This window comes from Amphiprion ocellaris, chromosome 3 (genome assembly GCF_022539595.1).
Source record: "Amphiprion ocellaris isolate individual 3 ecotype Okinawa chromosome 3, ASM2253959v1, whole genome shotgun sequence".
NCBI classification, from domain to species: domain Eukaryota; kingdom Metazoa; phylum Chordata; class Actinopteri; family Pomacentridae; genus Amphiprion; species Amphiprion ocellaris.
This window is the reverse complement of record NC_072768.1, coordinates 26,190,561-26,209,426: the sequence shown is the minus strand read 5'-3', so window position 1 is coordinate 26,209,426 and position 18,866 is coordinate 26,190,561. Positions and strand designations below refer to the sequence as shown.

Genomic DNA, 18,866 nt, shown 5'->3' with positions numbered 1-18,866 from the left:
GGCTGAACCTGACCTCACTGAGCTGCTGCTGCTGCTGAATTCTCCCTCTACTATCTGATAACCAGGACAGAAAACACTAACCTTGACTGAGGAGAGGCTGTTTGTCAGAACTTACCTCTTCTGCACAAACCGGCCCAGTTCAGCCGTGAATGGCTGGGTCAGCCCTGTTGACTAGTTCATAAAGAGCCCATTGTGTGATTTCTACTAGGGGCTCACCCAGAGTAAAACCCATTCATTCAATCATACATCTAACAAATATTTCTCTGCCTCTCCAAGTCCAAGGGCACACTGGTGATTATAATGGGCAGAGAAAAGAAAAGGCCCAGACAGAAAATGGAAAGGGTTGTTAGTTTTTGTTCAGAAGCTGAAGACAAAGTGAAGAACCTGTGAAGAAATGAGGATTTAAAACTTTTAGCCAAAGATCCCTCTGTAAAGATCTAAACGATGAAGATGAGGTTCTGCTACTGTATCTGAATGTAAGGTTGTCAGGAGTAAAGGAATGGAAATACAGGTAGAATCATATTATACAGGACCATAGCATTTTTTTTTGTTGTTGCATGTTTTATCCCAAAATAAATCAGTTTTCAGCAAGATCATCTAGACAGCCACCAGTTTATGTTCATTTGTTTTAGAGAAGCTGAAGTAAATATATCCAAAAGCCCTGACAACACAAATCACAAATGTGCCTTTAAGTAATTGATGATCTCCTTTGACAGAGAGAAGAGCTTGGAATGACTTGACTTTCTGCAGATACATAATATACACTGCCCGTCCAAAAAAACCCCCCAAAAACACGCACACTGTAATATCTCATTATACCGCTTTTAGCTCCAAGAACGACACACATTCGACATGGCATTGTTTTAATAAACTTCTGCAATGTCACAGCATTTATTTCTGTCCAGAGTTGCATTCATTTTCTACCAAGATCTTATATTGATGATGGGAGAGTCGGACCACTGAGCAAAGTCTTCTCCAGCACATTCCAAAGATTCTCAATGGGACTGAGATCTGGACTCTGTGGAGGCCGATCCATGTGTGAAAATGCTGTCCCATGTTCCCTGATCTACTCATTCACAATGCAAGCCCCATGAACCCTGGCACTGTCCTCTCGGAATATGCCCATGCCAACAGGCAAGAAAAACTCCATTGATGGAAAGATCTGGTCATTCAGTATATTCAGGTAGTCAGCTGACCTCATTCTGTGGGCACATAATGTTGCTGAACCTGACCAACCCCAGATGATAACCCTAACCCCCACAGGCTTGCAGGCACTAGGCATGATGAGTGCATCACTTCATCTGCCTCTCTTCTATCCTGATGCGGCCATCACTTTGGAACAGGGTAAATCTGGACTCATCAGACCACGTCACCTGGCAAAGCGAAGCCATTTTTTTCTCATTAGCCTCACTGATCAGTGGTTTTCTTAGAGCTACACAGCTGTTTAGTCCCAACCCTTTGAATTCCCTTCGCATTGTGTGTGTGGAAATGCTCTTACTTTCACTATTAAACATAGCCGTGAGTTCTACTGTTGACTTCCTACAATCATCTAAGAGTTTGTTGTGACCACATTTGTTCCTCAAAGATGATGGTTCAGCACTATCCTTCAGGTTCTAATAACGCGTTGGACGGTTCTTAAAACAGTTTTAGCAGTTTCAGACATCTCCTTACTTGTTTTCTGTGCTTGATTCAGGAAAATAATTTCACCCTTCTGAAAGAGATTAACATCCTTTCCATGACCACAGGATATGTCTTCCGACATGGTTGTTAAAGAAATGAGAAGCTACTCACTGCATCAGCTAGGATTAAATAAGTTGTTGCCTGCTGAAACCTATTCATCACTGCAGTAATTATCCAATGGAAGGCTCTTACCTATTCGCCTAGTTAAATCCAAGGGGCAGCTTTTTTTGGACAGGCAGTGTATTTCAGTAGGTGAGACACTCCCTTTATTTTTCCTTTGTTCAGCCTCAGCATGTTGATAAGGCACTTACGACTTGAGGAAATTTCAAAAACCTTCAGAAAAGTACAAGTTTTGGTTATTATACTTTCAACCATATTACCATGCAACTCTAACTACATAAAACATTACTAGTGACTGTGCTGAATTATGTACCAACAAGCCAATTTTCATTGAAATGAACTAAAAATACCATCTGCCCGGATGGAAGGGAATTGATTGATTCAATAATTTCCCATTAATGATGCGGAACACCAGAGTATTCTTTCACGATAGAGTTTCTTCACGGTTGATTGGCAGTGTAAAAATCAACTGCAGTATAAAAGTTTGAAGTACAGATGAGTTGTTAATGGGGTACAACATACAAAATCCTCCACTAGTACCAGTGTTCCCTGTAAACCTCTCGCAGGAGATTTCTTCTGAATATCTGATACTATGTCAAATCTAAAAGCTACTGGGATCAGTTTATTCACAGATGGTCTAACACCTTTGTGAAATACAGTGTAGTCTGCAACACGAGAATGATGTGTGTGTGCCACCTGGGGCCTTAAAAGAACACTGCTGCACTCTGGTGGACATTTCAAGTAACATTTGGGAAGAGAACATTTCTATGTTTGGCACTCAATCAAACTGATTTGCCCACATTGCAACTTGGGATTTTGGACATTAGTCATCGTATTTTAACAAAAGGATGGAGAAGGACAGGAAGAAAGAATGTTCACATTCACTGATTCAATTATGTTTGATTGTATCCTAAATTTTTAGCTTTAGTTTTCACGTTTTAGGGTTAGAGAGAAATGCAATTTCAGTTCTCTGTATGTGTACGCATGTAGCAGAACCGACAATAAAGCTGACTTTGACTGATTACTAGTCTTGCTTTAAGGAGAGGCTGCCTTTTGATTCCTAAGCAAAAATCTTAAAAAACTTTCTCAGTAGTAGTATGCAATTTGAAAAGATACTGTGTACTTCAAATTGAAGTGCACTACCATATGATTATGCTTCCTCAATCAGTATCAAGCTGATGAAACTGCTAAAAATTCTGCCATGCACTGGCAGATTATCACAACATATTACAGATTCATATCTCTCCTTTGACTTTCAAATAACGTATTAATGAGTATTCAGTGTATTGGTTTTAAGGCATTGAATTGTGTTCTTCACTTGCCTCTGAGTCAGGGCACTCTTCTCTACAAATACATTTTGGAGAGATGCTGCTGCCCTTTACAATCCTAAACATAAAAATTGGTGGAGAAAATACATGGATGAATGGCAGTAATGAGTGTGTCTCAAATGATGATGAAGACTATGATGGTACGTTCATCAAAGTTATGGGTTCCTGTTGGAGGCTGCAATGGCTGACGTTTAGTATTAGTCAATTTTCTTTCTTTTGCGGTTACAGAAAAAAAATGAAATGGAGTTTTGTTACAGACAGATGGTGGATTAGTCATCATTTGGATGTCCAAAACTCTTCCTGATCCCCTGGAATTTGTAGCTGCAATGCAGTTTGTTGTTTCCCATACCGACGGCTTTTTTTTTTTTTTTTTTTTTTTACCTGCAACTGCTTCCTCTTCCTCCGACTCTCTTTCTGTGCGCTCTGAGATACTGAAGTCAGAAGATGTCTCGTTGTCGAAGAGGCTTTCACCCTGTCCTGAACCGCTCTCCTCCTCCCCACCCAGCGACCAGGGTGAAGCCGAGGTTACCGGTGATATGGTTGGCGTTGCTGTGCCTCCTACCTCTGAGGTGATGGCACTGCCACTCCCACTTTCAAAGTAGAATGCTGAGGAGTGGTCCTCCATATCATCTGGGGTCTGACCAGACTCTGAAGCCGTGGAGAGGGGGACAGTGCTACTGACTTTGGTTGAATAAGGGAGCACGCTCTCTCCAGAGGCTGAAGTGGGAACCCTGTCCCACTCCTGATCTATGCCTTCTTGTGAGTCAGGGAACAGGGCTGAACCGGAGGCACTACTACTACTGTCTAATACTAGTGCCTCTGGTGTGGGGGTAAAAGGGGAGGTTGTGGGTGACAGAGGGAGGGCAGAAGTTTGGAAGGCATTGTTCCTGTCTGATGCCAAGAACCAGGAATCCGTGACAGCAGATGCTGTGGCTGCAACAGAAATGGGCAGGTCACTATGGGTGGCTTGGAGAAACTGGGAATGTGGAGAGGTCAGTGAGGGTGAGATAGCACTATGGGAGAGCAGAGGCTGGTCTGAGGACAGACTATCAGAGCCCACCACAGACAGAGAGCGCAGAGGGTTGTTTACAGCAACACCTGAGGTCGAAAGGAAGCCCACACTAGAGCGAAGCTCTAAATTAGTTGAGTCCCAAGCAGAGGATGGCAGGGGCACATGAGGAGATGCATGCAACCAGGATGAGGATGCTGATAGCTCCAGAGAACAGCCACACATGGCATCCACATCACTAGCTAATGGAAACCCATCACCACTGACCTCAGGGAGGAAAGATTCTATTGTGCTTCCTTTAGCATATCTTGAGTCCTCATACCCAACTGAGAAAGGTCTGGACAGGCCTGGGGTGGCACCGGAAAGAGTGAAGTCAGGAGAAAGAAGAACTGAAGGCTGGAGGGTGGGGCTGACAGGCGAAGAGACTGTCGAGAGGGATGGATCCCAGGCAGATTCAGAGATCTCAGCAACGACAACGGTGTCAGATGTGTCCGGCACCCTCTGGAGTGGAGGGGTATCACTAAATACTGAGGGATCCCCTGAAGACCCAGATAACAAATCACCAGTGCTATCACTATCATCAAACCCAACACCAGGGAAGACGGGGTCAGTCTCCCAACCAGACAGGGATTGAGAGGAGTGAGGGAGGTGAGGCAGGGTGGAGGCAGAGACGGTGGATATTGAAGGAGAAGCTGTGTCTTTGCTAGACAGCGGCGTGGTAGCAACATGCTGGGAGTCCGATGCAGGGGCAGACAACACAGGCCACGAAGAGGGAGGGTCATGCAAGCAAGTGGAGGGGGCAGCGCTGGGGTCTGCAGTGTCACACAGAGGGGAGGAGGCAAAGGAGGAGGAAGAGTAGGGGAAGACAGAGGGGCTCTCACCGTTGGACATTGGCTGTGTGGTCTGCAAGAGAACGGCACTCAAGCCAACAGAGGTAGTGGTTGTTGAAAAATGAGGCATGATGGGACTTGTGTGCCTACGTAGAACAGCTTCACTTGAGGAGAAAGGCTGGCCAGTCGAAGTTTCTGTCTGGGTTTCTGGAAGAAGACCTCTGGCTTCAGTGGAAACACTTCCATCAGTGGTGGTGTCTTCATTTAGGGGAATTGCCAAACCTGGGTCAACCTCAGCCTGGATGAAGGATGATGATGATGATGATAATGTTGTGCTGCTCATGTCACTGGCATGAGAAGCCATTATAGTGGTGGTGGTGCTGAATGGAGAAATGCTTTTACCACCTTTCGCCTTTGCGCCAATGAAAGCAGGAGTAGTGGTACTGACACCACCTTTTGCTTTTTCAGAGGAGTCTTTTGGACCTATGCTTCGATGAGCACCTTCCGTCTTTGTAATGGGATATAAAGGAGTAGTGGAAGTAGCAATGAGGGGTTTGTTGGTTGTTGTGGTGGAATAAACAGGAGCTTTGTCAGCACCGCTGAAGTCAGCACTGGCTGTGCTTTCTTCTGATAGGATGACCTCTGGTGGTAGTGAGGAGGTACTATGGTACGTTGCTTCTTTGGAACGGCTCAGCTCTTGACCTGACTGGGTGGATCTGAGAGGGGGAACTGGATCAGTGGTGGTTCTCCTTTGACCAAACTGTGCTGTTGTAGTTCTCAAGCCAGGTAAAGGTAAAAAAGGTGATTCAGATGTTCTGATCCTCTGTGAGTTTGTAGCACTCCAATCCACGTCATTATCCTGGATTTTGTCTGGTCCATTCCAAGACAGATCAGGTTCATAGTTGCCCTGTTGGTTAAAGTAAGGTTTAAAAACAGTAATAAGCAATCTTAATAGCTGTAATTAAACAATGACATGCAAGGAAAAATTTAAATTTTCTTTACCTCGTCATCAAATTCATCTGAATCTGGATCCAGCACATTTTCTGGAAAAAGGAACAGGTTGCAACATTAACGTCACATTAAATGATTCAAAACAAGAACTACATTAATTTCAACAAATTATCAGTTTCATCAGTTACACAATTTTGACATTACTTAGATTGGTTTGAAAATTACTCTGAGCTGTAATTGATGGGAATTTCCTTCAAAACGGATGCATGACAAAGGGTAAAACATTTTGATAACACTGTGATGAGAACATCACAGGGAAGAACAGGTACACTTTTGGACACTGTGTCCCAGGATGTATCAAAAAAAGATAATAGGTCAACTTCCTTGTTACTTTTGTTTGCTAAAAATGTAATAATGAATTTGAAATGTGAATGTGTTGCTTATATTGGATGTATGTGTGGAATGACAATGGGAGAAAATGGAAGAAGGGTGACAGGTTATGCACACCACTTTGAGTAGTATGCTGCTCTATGATAACCACATTACCAGTTGGCAACAAACACTTACATGCAACAGATTAAGGGACTTTCATGCATGGAAACCGTGCCCACCCCCCACCCCTTTGGGGTCAAAGACACACACATACACAGAAAACCTTGCACAAAAAGCATTTGCAACTAATATTTTTTTTCTGTTTCATTATTCTTTCCAAGTCTGACGAGTCAAAAAAAGAATCTGAACTGAAAATTCTCAATTATTTTTCTCCAATACTTTAAAATTTTTAGGATTTAAACTCCACCCATCGGCTATCTGACAGGGATAAAACAAGCTCACAAAGAGTTATTTGCAAATGCGACACAAGCTGACCGAGCTCAGACACACAGCACACAGTTGGGCATGTCTGGGGGCAGGTGTGCAGGTGGTGGTCTTGTGGGTCTTACCTGTCTGAGGCTAAGTGACACATCATGGAGACCAGATCAGACTGGTTTGTGAAGCATGAGGTGGGGTTTTACAAGTTTAATGAACTGGGTTTGAGAGTTATGACTGAGGGTTTGGCTGAAAAGTGACTTTATCAGTGCGAAGCCTTTGTTGAGCTATATCTGATGCAAAAAGAAGCACATGTATAAAATCAAGATGAAAAGAAAAAATAATGAGATGATTGATTTATTAGTCAATTAGGCAATTATAACCTTTAATGCAACTCATTATTTCAGTCATCAAATTAAAACCCTAAACATGTACAGCAACTTCTAAACTGCTAAAATTGCTAAAATTCACATGCTTTTCTTTTTGTCACAGCATTATGACATTAATCCTCTTCATGAAATCATTTAAAATGTATTGAATATTTGGAATAAATCTTAGGCACGAGTAAAAGTGGTTGTCATTTGTTAATTCTTCTGGGACTGGTTTGAAGAGAAAAAAATCCTGTTTTAATTTATCAAGATTAAAAATGGAGCTAAGACGGCACCATAATTTTAGTCTTATTGTGTAAATTAACTGAATGTTGCAGAGTAACACTCATTCATGCAAGCTGACACTGAAATAGGATGCAGGGTTATTTTTCTTTGGAACAAGACACATTAGTTTATTTAATATAAAGTTCAGCTGAATTACAAAGTCACTATGGTTGCCATTTCTATCTACGTAACACAAAATAGTGCTGCACACATGCAAACATTTCTCTTACTGTGAAAGGCAAAAGGAACAGATGCCACAAGATGACGTGACATGAAGAAACATGGAAATTGACCCCTTGCACACAAACCAAGCATATTCTTATGTCTTAGAAATATAGAGAAATGAGATGAGACAGTTAAAACACAAAAAGAAAATTGGAACAACAGTGTGTGTGATTGTGAGGCTTTACACACACACACACACACACACACACACACACACACACACACACACACACACACACACACACACACACACACATATATGTATATATATATGTATATATGTATATATATATGTATGTATATATATATTTTTTTTTTAAATTTAGATTTTTATATATATATATATATATATATATATATATATATATATATATATATATATACACACACACACATATATACACACCTACACACACACACACACACACAGCGTTTCCTCTAGGATTTTTTTCAGCAGCGGCGGCAGGTTCTCCGGGGAGCCATGATGCGTAAACAAATGACACTTGACTGCAGATTTTACTTGTACAACCTATTTATTGAATAGCTATAGTTACATCATGGAGTGTAGATATTAGCTTAATGCTATCAATAGTTTACTCACGTTAGCGACACTGAGTTGGCACCGGACCCAATTAATTGAAGACACTGGTATGTTAACTAATGTTAGCTGGACACCAATATTTTGTGAATGTCTATTTAACTTGAACAATATATTATGAGTTATCTTAAGCTTGTAACTTTTCTCCGGTAAGTTACTGCCCTATTTTCCAAGACGACACTCCTCTGACTCTCTGACCTGGTGCCTTGTTGCGAAAGTGACGTGACGTCACTTTCAAGGCCATGCTCTTTCAACATCGTCGTATTAACCCGACGTATCAAAGAGTAGATACTGAGCAAGATAGTTATCTGTAGTTTACCTTAGTACTCGCGAGAACCCGACACAGTGCAGAACTCTGCTGTGACAGTGGAGACATGCGGTGGTGGTGTATTTGCAACAATAACAAGAAAAAAAAAGAAAGAAATTTGAAGGAGCGGCGGCTAGGATTTAGGAATGGCGGCCCGCCGCTGCAGAATTTGTGTAGAGGAAACACTATATATATATATATATATATATATATATATATATATATATATATATATATATATATATATATATATATATATATATATATATGTGTATATATATATATGTGTGTATATATATATATATATATATATATATATATATATATATATATATATATATATATATATATATGTATATATATATACACACACACACACACACACACACACACACACACACACACACACACACACACACACACACACACACATAGTGCTTAACAAATTTATTAGACCATCACCCAGTGTAAGGTATTTGCTACCACTACCCTAAATTAACAGCATTGCTCATTACCAAAATATTTTTTATGTTTCTGTAATGGTTAATCCACCAGTATGTGTAAGCTCTTTAATCAAAATGATATCTTTAATGCTAAAATATAATTATTGTTATCTATGAGTGTTCTGATTTACTGTTTAGTGCATTATTATTTTTTGTTTGAGATGGAAAATTACAGTTATTTGCTTGCATTCCTGAACAGAAAAATGCATTTCAGTGGTTATATGTTATTCTTGAATAATTTCTGACTTCTCAGAGAATTCCAGTGTGCTGGCTGAAATTTGGGCATAAAAACATGAATTCAGTTTGAAATTCCTCCATCCTGTTCAAAATGGTGACGTGTAGAGAACTTTCTGAGAAAGACAGAATCCGATTTAAAGCATTTCATGATGCTGGATGGACTTTGAGACAAATAGGGCAAGACATAAAGTGTTCTCACAGTGTGGTCAAGAATGCCTTGGACCCGATTGCAGAGACTGGTACTTACAAAATGCACCAAGGAAGAGGCCAAAAATGAAAGTTAACTGAAGCAGATGTCATGCACCTCAAGATTTGAAGTACTAGAGACAGAAGCAAGACTATTGCTGATCTTCAGGCAGAGATTAATGCTCCTAGATCAGAATCTGAGAAAGTCTCCAGAAGTACCATTAGCAGCCGACTGAAGGAAAAAGGCTTAAAGGAAAAAAAGAGTTGCTGAGAAAGACATTATTGAGGCCTGCAAACATCCAAAAATGCTGAAAATTTGCCAGGGAGCACAAACACTGGACTGTAGATGACTGGAAGAAGGTACTCTGGACGGACAAGTCTAAGTTTCAACTCTTCAGTTAGCATGTCCTGTTTATGTCCACAGAAAAGCTGGAAGACGTTTTGATGCTCGATGCATTGACCCACTGCCTCCATTATGGTATGGGGTTCCATTTGTGGAAACAACATGGGCAAATCAGTTGAAATGGACAGTATGATGAACAGAAAGCTCTCCTACAACATCTTGGTGCATCAAGGAATCTCTTCTGGATTGAACCTGATTGGTCGTGGGTTCATATACCAAGAAGACAATCACCCCAAGCATATTTCAAAGCTGTGCAAAGAATACTGGACAAGAAAAAAGAATCTGGAACACTAGAACTGATGGACTGGTCAAGTCAAAGTCTAGACTGGAATCCTATTGTACAGATCTGTGATTTATTGATTCAAAAATAGATCACACAAAAGTTTCATGCCAAGCAAGTCTCTGGGAAAAGCTAGGAACTATTTGGAACTCATTAACAAAAAAGACTGTTGAAAACTACATAAAAACAATGCCAGCAAGAATGCAAGCTATTATCAGAGCCAAAGGAGAAAATATAGATTTTTGGTTAATATATGTTAATATATGTAAGGACTATGAGGACTATTTAGTTGTTCCATCTTGTTATTTGCCTGATAAATAACAATACAATTTTTAGTCTGAAACAAGTTTTTGACAGATTTCTAAAATATTTGTGTTTTCTCACTTTTATGACAGGCGGTCTGACAAATTTGTTAAGCACTGTATATCCCGAAAAACAAAAAATAGAATTTGCATTATACAGTGTGTAGAAGGAAATGGAAAAAAAAAATGTGGTGGAAGATTAAACATATGACAAGACAAGAAAAACAAGCAGAAGAGGTGAATGTCACTTATCAGTAATATCTCCCGTCACTTCAGCCAGCTCATCTGATGCTCATAATTTGATAATCAGTAAAAGTTCTATTTTCCACTTGTAATTTTTCCTAGGCTGGTAGCTACCCATTGCTTCTAGTCTTTGTACTTCTAAAACAATAGGCTTTTAATTTCAATTTAAATTCAAATCTTTACTTTCCCACTGATGACATGAAGATTGTTAGTTTAGGGGTTACTAGGATTACTGTTTTGTTATAAATACTGGAGCCCATTTGTGAAAGGAAAAGAGAAGAGAATATGAAAAAAATAAAGCCAAATATATAGGAAAAACATTTGACTCAAAACTGAGATACTTTCTGCCAGTTAGAAGCAATCAAAATCATAAGACACCACATTTTTGACCTAAGATTAGTTGGCCAAAAGTCCTAGATAATCAGACAAAGTTTGAATACTTAAAATTGTATTTGTAAATATTTTAAGTCAAAATCACAATATACAAAGTCGGTGTCAACAATAATGTGAATATTTTTCAATTAGAAAGTCCCAAGTTTGACAGACTGTCTCAATAATATAACACAATTACACATAAAATGTATATTTTCAGCCTCGTAAAAAAAATGTTTTTACTGCTGAACCCTAGCTCGGTGCTGGGCACGGTCACTCTTACCGGGGTCGTCGACGGGCATGACAAACGTCAGCATGTCGCTCACACGTCCATAGAGACCGTTAGTGCAGACCGCCACCACCTGGACCGTGTAGCTGGTGTTGGCCAACAGGTCGTCGAGGATCGCTCCCTGGCAGTCAGACAGAAAGTAAACTGGTTTAAAGAGTGATTTTTTTTCCCCTCCAGACACCTATTTACTTTGCTTCATTTCTAGGAAACCCAACACGGAGTTCAGAGTAGCTGCAGTGGGATAACTCATGATATTCAACATTTAAACAATGTATGTTTTGTACAATTTATGTTACTATATTGTTGATTGATGGTGTGTGTAGAGAGCAATGCTGTTTACCAAGCCCTCTTCTGTGTTGCATTCAGGGACACTGAGCTGCATTGGCTCAAAAAAACTGATTGAGAAGAGCAGGAGGGAGATTAAAAAAAACCCTATTATCTGACAAAATGTTGCGTGAAATTGGCTGTTTTCTGCTTTGAAAAGGTTGCTGGTCATCACTCAAATGTATAGTGTCAGTGACATTAAACATAGCAGCTATTTTTGAAGCAGTCCTTGCTTGAAGCTGTAATATCTCACAATCATAATGTCATAAATTAGCTATAACACCAAAGACATTTTAACTAACGGGTTTACAGACATGGTGCTGGAAGGCAACATTGATGTACACTACCAGTCAAAAGTTTGGACACACCTTCTCATTTAATGGTTTTTCTTTATTTTCATGACTATTTACATTATAGATTCTCACTGAAGGCTACCTCATGATGAAGCTCATCGATAGAATGCCAAGTAATCAAAGCAAAGGCTGGCTATTATGAAGAATGTACAGTATAAAACATATTTTGACTAATTTCACACTTTTTTTGTTTACTACATAATTCCATATGTGTTCACTCATGGTTTTTGATGCCTTCAGTGAGAATCTGCAATGTAAATACTCATGAAAATAAAGAAAACCGTTAAATAAGAAGGTGTGTCCAAATTTTATTTCCACGTGTTCACTCATAGTTTTGACATCTTCAGTGAGAATCTACAATGTAAATAGTCATGAAAATAAAGAAAAAAAATTAAATAAGAAGGTGTGTCCAAACTTTTGACTGGTAGTGTGCGTGTTGGTGTGTTGTTTCCAATTTCACAATTTCTGACACTGAAGCATTCCTGAATGCATCACTAGACGGCAGATAAAACACAAAATTTGACATTTAAATACCGAACTGGATCTTTTAAATAACTTAAGCTATTAAGAGGTAAGATACTATTGAAGCAATAAGAAACTATTGAGGCAGAAATATTGGTTCAAAGATAAGACAGGTCAATGGCTTTTTTTATAGTGTGAAGTGTTACCAGATTCAATGATCAGTTTGACTAATATTGAGATTCTAAGTGTATGACTTCTAACAGCTGCTAATTCAGGACTGAGGTGCTTGATTAGTGGCTATGGGTGGAGAAAAAACCTGACAAAGTGTTTGGTGTAAATTGTTGATATTGAACTTGTGGATTCTTACCACATCCTGGTCTCCGTCGGTCAGGTATTCAGAGTGGACAGACGTTTCTGCACTGGCCAGTCGGTAGGTGACGGAGTACTTCTCAATGCTGGCGTCGTACACCGCCCGAGGCCGCTCCCACGTCACCAGCAGGCTGCTCAGGTTGTAGGGCACTGCCTGGATGTTCTCCGGCTCTGAACTGCAAACTGACAGAACCCCACATACACAATAAATTCAGTTAAAGTTGGGAATATACTCTTCCAAATACCCATGCTGAGTGCTGCAGATTGTAAACTGACTGTCAAAAAACAGAGAACATTTCAGAAGGGTTTTTGAACCAGTGTGTCTTGATCCTGAAGATACCCTGTACCTGTTGTTGCAGAGAGCAGATGGCAGCTACTAATTGTTACAACTTGTATTTTTAGTCCTTTGGTCAAGGGTCACTGTGACCTCACAAAACATATTTTTGACCATAACTGAAAAATTCATTCACCTGACCTGTTCTCCTTATACAGTAAAAACATCATGAGGAAAATACAAGGCTTACTGGGAGTATCCATTGGAGGTTATAACATAAATGACATACGTTATGCAGATGACACAGTGCTGTTAGCAAACAGTGAGGAAAACTTGCAGACCATAGAATCCATAATTAATACTGAGAGCCAAAACACTTTGTCTGTCTTTAAACAGAAAGGAAAAAGAAGTAATGGTAATTTCAGAGAAAATGCCATCCCAACCTGTAACACAGAGTTAGACCAAGAAATACTGAAGCAGGTTCATCATTTCAAATATCTCGGTTCATGGATGACATCAGATGGGAGGTGTGAAACAGATATCAGATGTAGAGTACCAATGGCAATAACAGCATTTATGAAAACAAAAAAATATATTGACAAATAAAAAATAGCAATTAGCATCCGTATGAGGACTCTCAGCTGTTACATTCTACCAGTTCGGATGTACGGATGTGAATCTTGGAACAGAAATAATACAAGGAAAACACTCAGAGTGCAGTCCTCTACCAAGGCTGCGCAATCGTATGATTTCCAACAGGTAAGTCCCGATAAGTCCCCAGGGTTGGATTTGTAGTAGGATCAAAATCATGTGATTGTCAGTAGGCTGCTGACGTAGTGTTCACTTGTAGTCATAGTTACAGTGACGCTGTGCTGCTATCTTGCAATGATACAGAAATCTTTAACAAATCCATGGATCCAGACTATTAGCCGCATCAATGTCAAAATCTAATCAGTTGGTTCCTGTGTCATTTCTGACCTTCCTTGAAATTTTCATCTAAATCTGTTAGTACATTTTTGAGTAATGTTGCACACAGACAGATTCACAGATTAACAGAAGGACAAATGTACATCAATCATCATATAACTCCACCGCATTCCTTGGCGGAGTAAAAATGTCAAACAACATCACTGCAGCAGAGATGTGGTTTTACAGAGGCATGCTACGTTTCTCCTATATGGACAGAATAAGCACTAAAGACATGTTAGAATTACTAAACACAAATTATATGCTACTGAACAAAATGAGGAAACTGCAAGCAACCTTTTTTTTTGGCATATCATAAAAAAAGAGACCTTGAAATATATTGTCACAACTGGAAAAATGAATGGGAAGAGAGACCGAGGCAGACAGAGAATGAAAATGATGGATGGACTGACATCATGGCCACACATGGAATGGGCAACAGTCACAACTCAGAAAGCAGAATATCAGATTAGATGGAGAGAAATGATCACCTACGCTGAATGGCATGGCACTTGATTGATTGAAAGACTTTGTACACTAATCCCAATTTTTCACAAATGTCTATTGAAGAGATTTTATGCAAAAAAGTCAAAGGTCCACAAAGTGAATTGTTGGTATTTTGCTGAAAAATGTCCAACATCAATTACCTGCAAACTTTAGACACAGAAAAATGACAGAAAAATGCTCAAAATGTAAACAGACTATTTTAATTCATCACTCCACAGACATTAGATGTGTTTAAATTAGTATTTGAAGTATTTATATATTAATTTCTTGCGTCTTTATTCTTTATTCTTATTATTCTCATTATTATTACTCTTAATTATTTACTACTACTTATTATTCTCTAGTTATGTGATGATTCACGTTGGTTTGTCTCTTAGTGATGTTACTCAAAAATGGATTAAGGGATTTGAATGAAAATTTCAGGTGAAGGTGAGAAATGACACAAGGACAAAGTGGCAATCTTTTTTAAAGATTTCAAGCGTCGGAAATCATACAATGATTGAGAAGCCATGGTGGAGTACTGCAATCTCTGAGTGCTTTTCTTGTTGTGTTTGTAACAAATAAAGGTCTTGATTCTCTTGAATCTTGAAAAAATCCGCAGCCTGGAGAGGACAAGCGCCACAGCAGAGTGCAGCACCATCATGTACCACTGCCCCTTGTGTTCATCTTTATTATATTACATGCCAATGGCAGGCTGTTACAAAGTAGTCCTATTGTTGTTTTTATCTGGACCTGAAGCAGACTGATAGTGGCATTGTCTATGTTACTGCGATCCAAATACAACAAAACATTACTTATTATGGAAAATATATAATTATGTTAACTCTGGGCATTGACTGAAGATTGTCAGCAAAAATTAAAGCCATTATATGGACTTTATTTCACCATGATTTGTCATATGGGAACCTGAACTGGTTGTCTCACACCAGAGTTAAAAACGGCAACTTGCAATGTGTTGAGTTTACAAATCATATCAATTCAGATGCAGCTACACAATTATGTAAAATTGCACACCACAAGGTACTTCTTTAACATTACATACTTTATGGGCCTGAATGTGTCTTTAACAAACTATTAACAAACCGTATTATCGGTTAAGAAAGCCACGTGTATCATAAGATCAAATGTGGCTGATGAGGGATGTTGAAATGATTTCTTTGTTTCTTCTTGTGTTTTTAAGAAAGATTCTGGGTCAGAGTTGAGATTAGCAGTGCAGAGATAATGCGGATGACAGACACTCTGGGATTAACACAGATTAAAAGGGGCTAAGGATCGATAACAATAGACAGGAGGAGCACACTCCCTTTGTCCAAACACTAGCACAGCTCCTCCTACTACTACTGGATCTGACGTGAACCTTAAACTCTGCTCTCACTGGATTTAATCACCGACCTTTGAGGGATCATGGTTAAAATGTCACACTGTGTTTCAGAGCTGCAACACTGAGTGAAAAAAACAGCAGTGAACATACATGTACAAATCTAATTTTTCTATTAGTCAGACACTCATGTTGTTCATGCAGGGAAATTGTATTAGTGACGAACACTGATCATGTTTCGAGGAGGAAGCTGCCCAGCTTGGGCCACTAGAGGGCAGAACCAACCAAGACAACAAACTCCTTGATTCAGAGCAGCCTGAGACATCCCAGTATGAAGATCACGAGCAGCTGGACTAAGAAGCTTCAGCTGATCCACCTCGACAGACAGACATTTAAAGAGTGCAAAATGAAAACATACTGCACTCTACTCATGGAGGACGTTCTGTTTACACATAGATTGAATTTATAGCCTCTTTGTAGTGCTTTTACTAAAATGCTCTATTTTAAAAAGTCACTTACATTACGGTTCAGAAGTTTGGGGTCACCCAGACAATTTCATGTTTTCTATGAAATGTGCTAACATAATTGCACAAGAGTTTTCTCATCATCAATTAGCCTTTCGACATTATTAGCTAACACAATGTAGCATTAGAACACAGGAATGATGGTTGCTGGAAATGGGCCTCTGTACCCCTATGTAGATATTCCATTAAAAATCATCCGTTTCCAGCTAGAATAGTCATTTACCATATTAACAATGTCTAGACTGTATTTGTGATTAATTTAATCTCATCTTCATTGAAAAAACATTTCTTTCAAAAATAAGGACATTTCTAAGTGACCTCAAACTTTTGAACAGTAGTGTATACCTATTTTTAAAATTTTATATGTAAAAATGACATTTTGTAATATAGTCAGTTTGGTGTTTCCTCATGTGCAGTAATAAAGTGTTTCCATATACAGTATTTACAGTGACCACAAATGAAGATAATTCTGTTTTGCATTTGTTTTAAATGTAATTTTCCATTCCAAATGATAACATCAAATTTAAAAAAATTGAGTATTAATATAATAATTATAATAATAATAATAATAATAATAATAATAATAATAATAATAATAATAATAATATATATAAATAAATAAATATAAATAATAATAATAATTAATATATTGAATATTAATATTTGGTCCTTCTGCCTTAATGACAGCAGCACTTGATCTGCATGGACTTGGTCACATCGTCCTGGGACAACATGAACTATTATTGTTCCAAATAGCTTCTAGTCATGTCAGGAATGTTTGACTTTCTCAGTCTTCAGAGTCCCCATAAATGTTCAGTGGGGTTGAGGTCATGTGACTGTGGAGCAAGGTCCAGGACAGTCAGCACTCCTTGGGCTTCTTTGGTCTTCAAGTCAAAGCTTTGAGGTGTGTTTGGGCTGCTACAGTATGACTGCTTCTCCACAAAGATCATACCAGAGGCTGTAGCATGTCTCTGAAGGATGGAGTACTGCCTCTGCTTGGTGGAGTTGATTCACTGCAGGAGTCCAACTCCAGAGTAGCAAATCCCTCCAGACTGAATATTCCCAACAGCATGTTTCTCTGTAGGCTTGATTCACTGTGTTATCATTCTGTCTTTTGGTCTCCTCACATTCACCCCTATGTTACTGCCAAAATTCCACTAGCTGGGAACCATCAGTAAATAATGGTTTTTGCCATCATGCGCTCTGTCTCAGCCCACTCCTGGTGTTTGACCTTGTTTTCTTCCTGAGAACAGGTTCAGAGACGCTCCTCATTCTGAGACATGACAGACAGCTTTCTTCTTACCATGCTTTTGCAACTTTGGAGTCTTGTGTTTTTTATTGAGCAAAATCTGTATCTATGATGAGTTACAGTTCTTTCTCTCAGTGAACAAATCTTGATGCATTAATCTTCTGATGGTAGGCTCATTTTTGGTTTGCCTGATCCTACTTTGGACACAACCGATCCAGTGCTTTAAACCTTCAGTTTATCTGTGATTTGAATTGGAAATTTGAAACACAGACGTATTTCTAACAGGTGAACAATGGTGTTTGGATCAGTGTCATGTGAAAGTTCTTTCAGTGAAGGACGCAAGTCAAGAAAATCTGAGAAGTGAACATGTTCGCTGCCACTAATCTACTTCCATTTGGTTGCTGACATAGAAACAACTGAATCTGAAATATTACTTCATGTTACATGTCGAAGCTTCTTATATTTTCAAATGTTTCTAAATCTTCAAACTTTCTTATCATTCCAAAGTTTACATGAAAATGAATATTTGTGGTCTCACATCCGACTGTATATCCAGCTGAAGTTGCACTTTCTGATACAAAGAAAGTCAAAGATCATGCACAAAAAACTTAAAAAACATACAAGCGCTTTTTTCACAGATCTTCTGTTGATAGAAATGTTAACGCAGGGCCTGTGTAGACCCACTACACATGTAGCGGGTCTACACAGGCCAATTCTACATCAAATGAATACATTAAAAGAACTATCCATCCATCATATGGTCACAGGGGACTGGAGTCTATCCCAGCTGACTTAGGGTGAAGACAGGGGACACCCTGGACAGGTCTCCAGTCTATCACAGGTCTACATATACAGACAAACAATCACATTGACATTCACATCTACGGGCAATTTAGAATTACCAATTAACCTGTGCATGTTTTTGGATTGTCGGAGGAAGACGGAGTACCCAGAGAAAACCCACACATGCACAGGGAGAACATGCAAACGTCATGCAGAACGATCCCAAGAAGGTGGGGACGCAAACGGGATCTTCTAGCTGCAAGGGGAAAGTGCTGATCAACAAGCCACTGTGTAGCCCCTTAAAAGAACTTAGTGAAGCCAAGATGTAACAAACTGAAAACATACACACCAGCATTTCATGGGACATGCTGGATCCAGTAATGAAATAAAGGGAAACAAACACACATAAACAAA

At 39.1% G+C, this 18,866-nt stretch overlaps 1 protein-coding gene across 5 annotated transcripts in view; it reads right to left on the bottom strand.

The window, feature by feature from the left end:
* ptprz1a (protein tyrosine phosphatase receptor type Z1a) overlaps window positions 1-18,866 on the bottom strand; it is a 138,446-nt gene that overhangs the window by 40,867 nt on the left and 78,713 nt on the right. For 3 of the 5 annotated variants that reach the window (XM_035947462.2, XM_035947463.2, XM_035947464.2), the window contains exons 9-13: window positions 12,830-13,014; window positions 11,318-11,444; window positions 5,970-6,010; window positions 5,019-5,874; window positions 3,510-4,061 (exon numbers count right to left, since the gene is read on the bottom strand). In XM_035947462.2, the coding sequence (XP_035803355.2) occupies window positions 3,510-4,061; window positions 5,019-5,874; window positions 5,970-6,010; window positions 11,318-11,444; window positions 12,830-13,014 (1,761 nt within the window). Of the gene's footprint in view, window positions 1-3,509; window positions 5,875-5,969; window positions 6,011-11,317; window positions 11,445-12,829; window positions 13,015-18,866 lie in introns of all 5 variants that reach the window. The other 2 variants (XM_023268704.3, XM_035947465.2) reach the window with 2 other exon arrangements.